The sequence below is a fragment of the Procambarus clarkii genome, chromosome 31, assembly GCF_040958095.1.
Source record: "Procambarus clarkii isolate CNS0578487 chromosome 31, FALCON_Pclarkii_2.0, whole genome shotgun sequence".
NCBI lineage: Eukaryota > Metazoa > Arthropoda > Malacostraca > Decapoda > Cambaridae > Procambarus > Procambarus clarkii.
The window spans coordinates 30,527,417-30,540,727 of NC_091180.1; the positions used below are offsets into that span (position 1 = coordinate 30,527,417).

The 13,311-nt window shown below is 41.4% G+C and overlaps 1 protein-coding gene across 1 annotated transcript in view; it reads left to right on the plus strand.

Moving 5' to 3' along the window:
- The window catches only part of nAChRalpha2 (nicotinic acetylcholine receptor alpha2), a 343,741-nt gene extending 336,357 nt beyond the window's left edge, over positions 1–7,384 (plus strand). Inside the window, exons 6-9 of the mRNA XM_069334668.1 lie at positions 2,034–2,377; positions 3,705–3,864; positions 4,606–4,907; positions 6,773–7,384. Coding sequence (XP_069190769.1) covers positions 2,034–2,377; positions 3,705–3,864; positions 4,606–4,907; positions 6,773–6,967 — 1,001 coding nt within the window. The 3' untranslated portion in view covers positions 6,968–7,384. The remainder of the gene's footprint in view (positions 1–2,033; positions 2,378–3,704; positions 3,865–4,605; positions 4,908–6,772) is intronic.
- Positions 7,385–13,311: the final 5,927 nt, after the last annotated feature.

The window sequence follows — 13,311 nt, forward strand, 5'->3', positions numbered from 1 at the left end:
TGTAGAGGGTTCTCCGTCGGCTTCGGGCTGTTTTTGATAAGGAGTTCGGAAGTCTTCTTGGTTTTGTAGAATATTATCAGGTTTATGTTTTGGTTAGGAGTAATGCTTTTTACTCCTTTACGGATTATTTTTTTCATTATTCTTTCCTTTTTTTTATGTTCAATGTGCATGGTTGATTTGTAATATAATTTTATTGGAGGCATTGTGAACAAATCCACAAGGGCCGTGGATTTGTTCATTTGATGCATCACGCAGTTGTGATTTCTGTGTGTAATGGAGGTATTGTGGTTTCTGTTCTATGTTCAGGATTGTACCATCGGTCCAGGTGTCTTCTTATAGCAGCGTTTATTTCCGTGTTGCTATATCCATTGTTCACCAATACCTGAGTTATTCTTTCAAATTCTCTACTCATGTTGCTCCATTCGGAGCAGTGGGTAAGCGCTCGACGAATCTAAGCATTAAGAACACTGGCTTTGTATCTTTGGGGGGCACTCACTTCTACCGTTCAGGCATAATCCTATGTTGGTAGGCTTAGTGTATGCACTGGTGCTTAAAGAGGTTCCTGTTTTTGTTATTAGTTCATCCAAGAATGGCAGACTGTTATTTTCACCATTGTCATGTGTAAGCACCCGCGTATATACTAAGATTTGCATTGTCTAAAAAAGGTGAAGAGTGAGGGGTGACATGATGACCTCACCTCACGTCAGAAAATGAAGTAACGACGACGTTTCGAACCATCCTGGACCATTATCAAGTCATGTGATGTCACCTGGGGGAGGGGTGACATCACTAAAGTTTTCAAGTGGATGAATGGGCATAACCAGCGGGGGGGGGGGGTATTACTAAGGTGTTAAGGGGGCGTCTGGTTGGCATCTGGGTCCAAAAATGCAAAAATGAAAACTCATTCGATTTCAATCAAACTTTTTTGACAAGTTCTATATGAAAAGTGTTTCATCTGGTCCACGTTTCAGCATTGTAGCATAAATAGGAAGGGAGAAAAAAAATATTGAAGTAGTTGTGAAAATTATGCAAAAATGGTCAAAATCGATTATCAATCAAAAGTGTCAACTGAAATCATAACTACAACTCTTTGCTATCACAATAGCATATATTAAACAAATATTATTATTAGTTTAATTGGAAAAAAAATTTAAGGAAAAAAAAAAAAAAAAAATTTTTTTTTCTTTTTTTTTTTTTTAATATTTTTTTTTCTCATTTTTTTGGGGGCGATTTGCATCAAACTTACACACCTGACTGTACGTAAGCCTATCTGTAAGGATGCCAATTTTGGAGAAAATTGGTTGATTTCAACCCCAGCCACAGATTTTAGAACCTTAGACTTTATTCATTTCTGTTTTTTTTCAATTGATACAAACGTTTACAAAACTCATTCTTTTTTTATTCAATTTACATGAAACTTACACAGTATATGTGGAGGGCATGTCTCTACATTGGGGGGCTTTCATTTTTCTCTAAGTTCATTTATTGATTTTATAATAGCAATAAACATGCCATATTTGCAAAAAAATTTTGGGGAACTTTGAACATTTGTATTAGGAAAACTAAAGATGTTTTGGAAATTCTAAATCCCCAAATCCTTTATTATATGCTAATGTGTCAGAAAAGTGTCACAGAATAATTTTATCTGAAACGTGTGTTCTGAAGTGTGAACTTGAAAATGTGTAAAAAACGTTCAAAAAAAAAAAAAAAAAAAAAACTCCCTTTCTATTTACGCTGCAGTACTGAAACTTGGGACAATTTAAGCACTTTTCATATACAACTGGAAAAATAATATTGGTTGACATTGAACAACTTTCATTATAATAACCAGACGCCCCCTTAAACACATCAACACAAAGTTGAAAACGAAAAATTTGGTAAGTAACAATATATATTGGGTAAGTTTAGAGTTTGGAAAGACCTGAGTAAATCTTGCAATGAGACATTCCCTATATCACCCAGACGTGCTTACACTTAGATCTAGTCATCTAAGTACTTATAAGTGTCTCTCTCTCTCTCCTTCCTTCACGTAGATATCTACTTCAACATCACGCTCCGGCGGAAGACTCTCTTCTATACCGTGAACCTCATCATCCCCTGTGTGAGTCTAGAGTACCTCTCGGTGCTGGTCTTCTACCTTCCTGCATATTCCGGTGAAAAGGTGGCGCTCTGCATCAGCATCCTGCTGTCCCAGACTATGTTCTTCCTGCTCATCTCGGAGATCATGCCCTCCACCTCCCTGGCCATGCCGCTCCTGGGCAAGTACCTGCTCTTCACTATGCTGTTGGTGGGCCTGAGTGTCATCGTCACCATCATCGTCCTCAATATCCACTATCGCAAGCCCTCTACTCATCGCCTCGCCCCCTGGGTCAGAAAGGTCAGTTCTGAACCACTAAGCAGACGAGGAGTCACCATAATGTGGCTGAAATAGGTTGACAAAACTACACACTAGAAAGTGAAGGGACGACGACGTTTTGGTCCGTCCTGGACCATTCTCAAGTCGATTGTCGATAATCTGCAATTAAGTTTTACAATCGACTTGAGAATGGTCCAGGACGGACTCAAACGTCGTCGTCCCTTCACTTTCTAGTGTGTGGTTTGGTCGACTGGGCACTAATGCTGTTCCCTAAGCCTCGGTTCCCTTAAGTTGTGTAATATGTTTAGATATCCATGTGATGCTTGAAGCTTTTTCAGTGATGTTGGTTCAAATGTTTCTTGGTAATAAGATCCGCAGATCTGCAATTAAGTTTTTAAACTAGCGTTTCGTGTTCTGTGTTCTATGTTCTTGAACACACCGTTTATATCCTGCTTCCTTAACGCGTTCTTTTATTTGAAGACGTCAGTCATTGACTTTTTGTATTATTCAGTTTGGATAAAAGAGAATTTTATTTTTTATCCGGAGCATCAATGTGGATGCATTTATCAGCATTTATTCGTTCGGCACAGTATCAAAAGCCGGGCTAAAGTCAAGCTATGCAACTTCCCAAGCCTTTCAACCATCAAATGCCTCAAATATGATGGAAAAAGAGTGTGAAAGCAAATTTATCACACATAAGAGGGCCCTTTATACGGCTATGTAGCTGGCCATTTATTAATATGTTTTCAAGATGTTGGACGAACGGATTTTGCGATTATCGATTCAAGCAATTGTCCCCATGTCAGAGGCACTGGTCACGTAACATGGGTATGTGTTGCAGTTGTCCCCATGTCAGAGGCACTGGTCACATAACATGGGTATGTGTTGCAGTTGTCTCCATGTTAGAGGCACTGGTCACATAACATGGGCATGTGTTGCAGTTGTCTCCATGTTAGAGGCACTGGTCACGTAACATGGGCATGTGTTGCAGTTGTCCCCATGTCAGAGGCACTGGTCACGTAACATGGGTATGTGTTGCAGTTGTCCCCATGTCAGAGGCACTGGTCACATAACATGGGTATGTGTTGCAGTTGTCTCCATGTTAGAGGCACTGGTCACGTAACATGGGTATGTGTTGCAGTTGTCCCCATGTTAGAGGCACTGGTCACGTAACATGGGTATGTGTTGCAGTTGTCCCCATGTCAGAGGCACTGGTCACGTAACATGGGTATGTGTTGCAGTTGTCCCCATGTTAGAGGCACTGGTCACGTAACATGGGCATGTGTTGCAGTTGTCTCCATGTCAGAGGCACTGGTCACGTAACATGGGCATGTGTTTGTGGTTGCAGCTGTTCATCGACACCCTCCCGCCGCTGCTGCTGATGCGGGTCCCGAAGAAGGACGAGACGAAGGCGGAAGCAGAGGACCTTCCTGGGGGACGCCCTCGGGAGAACGGCAACGGGGCCAACCTCAGAGAGCGCTTCAGGGAGCGGCAGCAACAGTTTCCAGGTGGGTGTTGTAGGCAGGGTGTTGAAGGTGGGGTGTTGTAGGCAGGGTGTTGTAGGCAGGGTGTTGTAGGCAGGGTGTTGTTGGTGGGTGTTGTAGGCAGGGTGTTGTAGGCAGGGTGTTGTAGGTGGATGTTGTAGGCAGGGTGTTGTAGGTGGGGTGTTGTAGGCAGGGTGTTGTAGGCAGGGTGTTGTAGGCAGGGTGTTGTTGGTGGGTGTTGTAGGCAGGGTGTTGTTGGTGGGTGTTGTAGGCAGGGTGTTGTAGGCAGGGTGTTGTAGGTGGATGTTGTAGGCAGGGTGTTGTAGGTGGGTGTTGTTGTTGTTGGTTTTTGTGAGGTTTGTGGCCTACATAGTCCGTGTTAATGGGTTGCAGTGTTGCATCAATATGGGTTAATTGCACATCGGAATCCTTTGGTGTTGAAGTGTTCCAGGGGGTATTGATGGGTCGCACAATACAAACAGGCGCAATTAACTGTTGGATTTCAAAGATGTTCGAAGATTGGTAATTAATGTAGTTTTAAATGAGGATAGTTAAGAATCTATTAATGTCACTAGATGACGTTAGTAGATTCTTAAGACGAGTAATGCGACTTTCTCATCTAGTAATGTCATTGGCGGAGCAAATATTATGATTGTCTCATAGGTGTGATGAGCGTAAGAGTGATGAGTAATTAGCAATGAGTGATGGCTCATATGGCATGGCACTTTATGACCAGGTCCAACACTCATCTGTTCGTCCCGTCAGGTTCATCATTCAACGGACTCCGTCCCCCTGGCGGCGGGGGCTGCCCTGGAGGTCTGAGGACTGGAGGACTCTGCGGACTGGGGTCTGTGGGCGCCAGCAGAGACGTCGACGAAGACGGATTGCCAGGGGCTCCAGGCATGTCTGGGGGCGGTGGGATCTTCGAGGCGCCGTACGGGGACCTTCCGGAGTGCTTCCACATCTCTCCTGAAGCCCAAGCCCACTACCCCCTCGAGATAAAGCGAGCCATCCACAACGTCAAGTTCATCCACTACCACCAAATGCAGCAGGATAAGTTCGATGAGGTGGGTGGAGTGATAGTGAGGGTGGAGTGGTTGTGAGAGGAGAGCAATGGGGGTGGAGTGATAGTGAGGGGGAGGGCAGTGGGGGTGGAGTGATAGTGAGGGGGAGGGCAGTGGGGGTGGAGTGATAGTGAGGGGGAGGGCAGTGGGGGTGGAGTGATAGTGAGGGGGAGGGCAGTGGGGGTGGAGTGATAGTGAGGGGGAGGGCAGTGGGGGTGGAGTGATAGTGATGGGGAGGGCAGTAGGGGGTGGAGTGATAGTGAGGGGGAGGGCAGTAGGGGGTGGAGTGATAGTGAGGGGGAGGGCAGTGGGGGTGGAGTGATAGTGAGGGGGAGGGCAGTGGGGGGGTGGAGTGATAGTGAGAGGGGAGGGCAGTGGCGGTGGAGTGATAGTGAGAGGGGAGGGCAGTGGGGGTGGAGTGATAGTGAGGGGGAGGGCAGTGGGGGTGGAGTGATAGTGAGGGGGAAGGGCAGTGGGGGTGGAGTGATAGTGAGAGGGGAGGGCAGTGGGGGTGGAGTGATAGTGAGAGGGAGGGCAGTGGGGGTGGAGTGATAGTGAGGGGGAGGGCAGTGGGGGTGGAGTGATAGTGAGGGGGAGGGCAGTGGGGGTGGAGTGATAGTGAGGGGGAGGGCAGTGGGAGTGGAGTGATAATTACATGTAATTTTGAGGTAAATATTTAACATGAATATGAAACATTTTCGATAGAAGAAAAGACCAAGTATATACAAATTATGTAAAAAGATATTAATGCGAAGAAAGATAAATTTAAATAAAAAAAAGAGGGAAAAGAGATTATTATTATTAACATCTTTATTGACAAAATTAATTACAATTTTGCCTAATCTGAGGATTTTGATAGTCTTATTAAATTGAGGATAATGCTAGTATTCACTGTCACGCAGGACAGAGGGTCATACATAAGACAATAGGTCTAAACTGTAGGCTGAAGCACATATATATCATGGTTACAATCAATGTTTTTATGTGTGGAAATGTGAAAACAACTTTCTATTGCGCACTGCCACACAAGGGCAGGGATGGGTTCATAAGTGATACAGCTTAGAATAAAAGAGAGAGAGATTACATTTTTTAAACCACGAGAATCCATGACCGAGCAGTGAGAAGTATCTCTAAAGACGAGTCATGATGACTACCCCAAGAATGGGACGCTTAACAGGCAAACATCACACAATTATGGGGACTTCACATGCCCCCCATAGTTCATGTGGTCCATGGAGTATGCATGAGTTAACTATAATGTCAAACTATAAAACATTTTTTTAATAATGTGCAGTTATTTCAAATACGTCTCAAACAGGGGAGCATTATCAACTATCTGCACAAAAGAGTATTTTTTCTCTTCTCTGCCAAATCACCTTTTCAGGATGTGAGAGCGTAATTAACTCATCAGGATTTAAAGTAATTAATTTCTGATTTTTTTCATCGTTGGTGCGGCTGGCACTGATATATCTCTCTCTCTGGCAAGGAAGAAGTGCCACACGTACGTGCCACTGGGCTCCCACACTTACACATTACATATGTGTTCATGGAAATATGTATTTGGCAATGTATCTGAACAAGTTGTTTTATCCTTTTTCCTCTCTCTCTCTCTCTCTCTCTCTCTTTCTCTCTCTCTCTCTCTCTCTCTCTCTCTCTCTCTCTCTCTCTCTCTCTCTCTCTCTCTCTCTCTCTCTCTCTCTCTCTCTCTCTCTCTCTCTCTCTCTCTCTCTCTCTCTCTCTCTCTCTCTCTCTCTCTCTCTCTCTCTTTCTCTCTCTCTCTCTCTCCCTCTCTTCTTCTCCCTCTCTCTCTCCTCCCCCATACAAAACACTCAAATATAACTAAGTCTCCCTTCTTCCCGCCAAAACAGGAGGACGACGACTGGGCGTTTGTGGCCATGGTACTCGACCGACTACTCCTCTGGGTCTTCGGCGTCACGTCAGTGCTCGGAACCATCGTTATCCTCTTCGAGTCGCCGTTCCTGTACGATTCCACAGCCCCTATAGACATGATCTTCAGCGAGGTGGCCCGCTTGCAGTTCCAGCAGGACATCTTAGACTTCTAAACCTCAGGAAGAGCCAAGGAAGCCAGGACCTCACTTGTTGAAGCCAAAGAAGCCAGGATGTGTTGAAGCTTCTTGGGTCATTGTCTTGACCTCTCTCCTGCTCCGTCTTGGTGGGGATGTGGGGGATTCTTTAGACGCTAAAACACGGAGGATGTGTGGTGTTTACGACTGTTTACAAGCAGGTATATCTAGAATTATCGCTCAATTAACAGGTGTGTAGGGCGAGGCAGGTGTGTAGGCCCTAAGAGGCAGTCAGTCTTGGGTGTAGCTACCTCAGTCTCTCTCACACACCTGAGGTTATGGACGCCATCTTTATGTAGGTTTTGTATTTTGTAGATCATCTGTTAGTGTAGAATGTATAGACCTCTGCTCCATGTGTACATACGTGTGTATTATATATGCAAATACTCGTATGTGAGTGTGTATGATTCAATTATATATATATATATATATATATATATATATATATATATATATATATATATATATATATATATATATATATATATATATATATATATATATATATATATATATGTATATAATATTGATTAATGGAAGTGGCATGAAGATGATTAACTGGGTATTCCCTCATTCTTGGAATGAGGGAATACATATAATTATTGTTTACATAATTTTATACCTATCACAAATTTCACCAATTATAAAGCTATCAAAAAATATATAATCTTGGACTTGCATAATTATTATCTATATCACTGCTTTTTATCAATGAAGATTCAAAATTATTTGTTGCAGTAAATGATTTATACTTCATATTTATATATATATATATATATATATATATATATATATATATATATATATATATATATATATATATATATATATATATATATATATATGTGTGTGTGTGTGTGTGTGTGTGTTTCAATGTCGTGAATGGTTTGTACTGTTTATGGAGGAATTTTATATATCTGTATAATCTAAAACAATCAAAATAGCCAGTTTTCAAAACATTTAGCTACATTTGATTTTGAATTCTAAGTTACAGCGAGAGTCAAGATGTTGGCGGGATGATTGTAAACTGCAACATCTGGGTTGACATTGATGTTTCACAATGTCACTATGGCACTTTTTCAAGAGTGCCATAGTGGCTACCCAGATTAGTGTTATTTTCTCTTGCCACATCATCAGCTTGACTTCAGAGATGGATCATAGCTACTTGCTGCTCTCTGGGGTCAAGGTTGGTAATCAAAATACTGAAGGTTAATAGTGATAGAACAGAGTTCTTCCGTAGTAGCGACGATGCTTCCTCCATCTACATTTAGAAGGGCCTGGTTATTAGGAGGCCTGGTCGACGACCGGGCCGCGGGGACGCTAAGCCCCGATATTATCTCAAGGTAGCTCAAGATATATGGGGCGGTGCTTTTCACCAGCAGTGACAACGCTTCTTCATCCAACTGAGTTATTCACTTGTTATCTTTACAATTTCTACCAATATTTTTTTTTTAGATTTATTTTTTTTAGATTTTTTAGATTTTTTTTTTTTAGATTTCTGTTAATTTTCACTGTTGTAATTATCTACTAATAGATATCCGTGTACATATTCGACTCTTCTAGTATGTTGTGTCAGTTCATCTTTAACAAAATAAATGAAACGAATATACATTTATACATTTTGAAAGATGGTTTATTCATTATAAGAGGCGGCATGTAATTAGACAGGAATAATGATTGAGGAAAGCTCTGTGTGTCAAGTCTATATGGCTACAAGCACATGTGTCATGTAGAGATTATTACACCTGTGTTAAGCTGTTACCATGAGCTGTTAAGCTGTTACCATGTACTAAAAACTGTGTATAACAATATGGAAAATAAAGGGTTATTGTGTCCTCATCTTGAAGCTGTGAGCAATTCTGGATCTTGTATGCAATACAGAATATTATTAACACCAGTGTATTATATATATATATATATATATATATATATATATATATATATATATATATATATATATATATATATATATATATATATATGCGAACAAGCCTGAATGGTCCCCAGGACAATATTCAACTGAAAACCCACACCCCAGAAGTGACTCGAACCCATACTCCCAGAAGCAACGCAACTGGTATGTACAAGACGCCTTAATCCACTTGACCATCACGACCGGACATAATGAGGTGATAGCCGAGGCTATTTGAACCACCCCACCGCCGGCACTCGGATAGTAATCTTGGGCATAGCATTTTACCAAATCACCTCATTCTTTGGAGCACACGTGAGGAACACAAATGCGAACAAGCCTGAATGGTCCCCAGGACAATATGCAACTGAAAACTCACACCCCAGAAGTGACTCGAACCCATACTCCCAGAAGAAACGCAACTGGTATGTACAAGACGCCTTAATCCACTTGACCATCACGACCGGACATAATGAGGTGATAGCCGAGGCTATTTGAACCACCCCACCGGCTATCACCTCATTATGTCCGGTCGTGATGGTCAAGTGGATTAAGGCGTCTTGTACATACCAGTTGCGTTGCTTCTGGGAGTATGGGTTCGAGTCACTTCTGGGGTGTGAGTTTTCAGTTGCATATTGTCCTGGGGACCATTCAGGCTTGTTAGCATTTGTGTTCCTCACGTGTGCCCCAAAGAATGAGGTGATTTGGTAAAATGCTATGCCCAAGATTACTATCCGAGTGCCGGCGGTGGGGTGGTTCAAATAGCCTCGGCTATCACCTCATTATGTCCGGTCGTGATGGTCAAGTGGATTAAGGCGTCTTGTACATACCAGTTGCGTTGCTTCTGGGAGTATGGGTTCGAGTCACTTCTGGGGTGTGAGTTTTCAGTTATTTATATATATATATATATATATATATATATATATATATATATATATATATATATATATATATATATATATATATATATATATATATATTAGTATATTTTGGTAGCAGTCTTTCCTGTAGACATATATTATTAAATATGACCGAAAAAGTAAGATTAATAATTCTAACACGAATTTTCTCAATCTTTCGTACATTTCGCTTCACTGTTGGAGGTAAATCAAAAATCAATTCTCCAAAATTCATTTTTATTTCTAGTCTGACGCGACACGAGCGCGTTTCGTAAAACTTATTACATTTTCAAAGACTTTAGTTTACAAATACACAACTGAATAGAACTTACGCATCTCCGATTTTATATCTACATTTTAGTGAGGTGGATGGGGTGAGGTGGCATTAATAGGGTATTAATTTCATCAACAAAAGACAGAACAAGAGGTGGCATTAATAGGGTATTAATTTCATCAACACAAGACAGAACACGAAACAATGGGTATTGAATAGAAGTGTATGTAGAAAGCCTATTGGTCCATATTTCTTGATGCTTCTATATTGGAGCGGAGTCTTGAGGTGGGTAGAATATAGTTGTGCATTAATTGGCTGTTGATTGCTGGTGTTGACTTCTTGATGTGTAGTGCCTCGCAAACGTCAAGCCGCCTGCTATCGCTGTATCTATCGATGATTTCTGTGTTGTTTACTAGGATTTCTCTGGCGATGGTTTGGTTGTGGGAAGAGATTATATGTTCCTTAATGGAGCCCTGTTGCTTGTGCATCGTTAAACGCCAAGAGATGTTGTTGTCTTGCCTATATACTGGGTTTTTTGGAGCTTACAGTCCCCAAGAGGGCATTTGAAGGCATAGACGACGTTAGTCTCTTTTAAAGCGTTCTGTTTTGTGTCTGGAGAGTTTCTCATGAGTAGGCTGGCCGTTTTTCTGGTTTTATAGTAAATCGTCAGTTGTATCCTCTGATTTTTGTCTGTAGGGATAACATTTCTATTAACAATATCTTTCAGGACCCTTTCCTCCGTTTTATGAGCTGTGGAAAAGAAGTTCCTGTAAAATAGTCTAATAGGGGGTATAGGTGTTGTGTTAGTAGTCTCTTCAGAGGTTGCATGGCGTTTCACTTTCCTTCTTATGATGTCTTCGACGAAACCATTGGAGAAGCCGTTGTTGACTAGGACCTGCCTTACCCTACAGAGTTCTTCGTCGACTTGCTTCCATTCTGAGCTGTGGCTGAGAGCACGGTCGACATATGCGTTAACAACACTCCTCTTGTACCTGTCTGGGCAGTCGCTGTTGGCATTTAGGCACATTCCTAAATGTGCCTAAACCAAACCATCGCCAGAGAAATCCTAGTAAACAACACAGAAATCATCGATAGATACAGCGATAGCAGGCGGCTTGACGTTTGCGAGGCACTACACATCAAGAAGTCAACACCAGCAATCAACAGCCAATTAATGCACAACTATATTCTACCCACCTCAAGACTCCGCTCCAATATAGAAGCATCAAGAAATATGGACCAATAGGCTTTCTACATACACTTCTATTCAATACCCATTGTTTCGTGTTCTGTCTTGTGTTGATGAAATTAATACCCTATTAATGCCACCTCTTGTTCTGTCTTTTGTTGATGAAATTAATACCCTATTAATGCCACCTCACCCCATCCACCTCACTAAAATGTAGATATAAAATCGGAGATGCGTAAGTTCTATTCAGTTGTGTATTTGTAAACTAAAGTCTTTGAAAATGTAATAAGTTATACGAAACGCGCTCGTGTCGCGTCAGACTAGAAATAAAAATGAATTTTGGAGAATTGATTTTTGATTTACCTCCAACAGTGAAAAGAAATGTACGAAAGATTGAGAAAATTCGTGTTAGAATTATTAATCTTTACTTTTTCGGTCATATTTAATATATATATATATATATATATATATATATATATATATATATATATATATATATATATAATATACCGTTCAGAGGTTCGTTAGGTCTGAATAAGTGTGGTTCTCTTTGTGCCGGGCAGCGGGCTGTGGCGAGGCTCCTCTTGATGATATCGTTCACTTCTCCATATTTTACCTCGATTCAATACAAAAATTACCGATTATTTATTAGTAATTGTTGCTCTCGAGGTCCAGAATTGTTTTATGTTTACAACTCATCACGAAACTATTTTGATAGTGTGTTAAAACCTTTTCAGCGTACCGACAAGACTATCAACTATATCGATGGTTTCGAAGCGATCTTTGATTGATTTAGACATGTATGTTAACTGCCCAATCATCCTCACCTTGTTCTTCGTCTCGTCTTCTGCTGTTCTTCCTCACTCATAGTTATACCTCACTCTAGCTTGCTTATCTTATGTTAAATGTGAGCAGATATAGTCACTCAGATTGTGATGTGTGCAGATATAGTCACTCAGATTGTGATGTGTGCAGATATAGTGATATAGACTGTGCTGTGTGTGCATATATAGTGACGCAGACAGTGGAGTGAGCAGATATAGTGGCCCAGACTGTGCAGTGTGGAGATTTGCTTTACTCAGTGAGATCATATATGATCTCTCCGCCATATATGAACGCCATATATGTTAATATAGAGGCTCCAGTATTTTTGTATCGTATCAATAGTGTCCGCTCCCTCTCCTGCTAGCTGTTCTTCTGGAGAAGCAGTCGTTCTTGTAGACAAACATGATAGATATTACACACAGAAATCACAATGCCGTGATGCATCAAGTGAACAAATCCACAAGGGCCGTGACGAAGGTTCTAACCTACGTCCGAGAGGCTCCCAGACGCGCCTTGACAGAAATGGTTAGATCAGTTATGCTAGTACAAATCTTGCTTCTTATGTTCTTCACTTGGGAAAGAAGTGAACGCTTCAAAGCTCATTTGAGAACTTTATTGGACACGTTACGCTGAAGAACGCATTTCGGTAAAGTTTTCATCATCTATGCAGGCAGAGAAGTGGATTCAGTGCTCACCTTGTGTCGTGTCTCAAGGAAGTATAAGTGGATAGTAATTGATGAAGATTAAGCCACCCAAGAGATGGCATGGGCATGAATAACCCGTAGGTGGATAACAATTGTTTATTTTTTTTATAGATTCAGCTACTTGGGACTAAAATTTCCAAGTAGCACGGGCTATGGTGAGCCCGTAGTGGACATACCTGGCACAGGAGCGGGGCTGTAACTACTGGGGCTGAGAGATACTGATTGATTAGGATTAAGCCAACCAGAAGGTGGCACGGGCATGAATAGCCCGTAATACGGGCTGTTCATGCCCGTATTACCGAGTCCTTGATACATTATATACATGATGAAGGATGAGATGAGCTGAGTTCGTATACGAATGATGTTGGCTGTGGAAGTTCTATCTTGGTCATAAGGATCGTAATGTGAACCTAAATGAAAGCTAGTTGTTAGTGATTAGATAAGAGTGTATGACTTGTAGTTCCTCGGCTATGTCCAATCTTTGATTGTCGTTGTGTCTGAAGATTGTGTTGGTCATGAT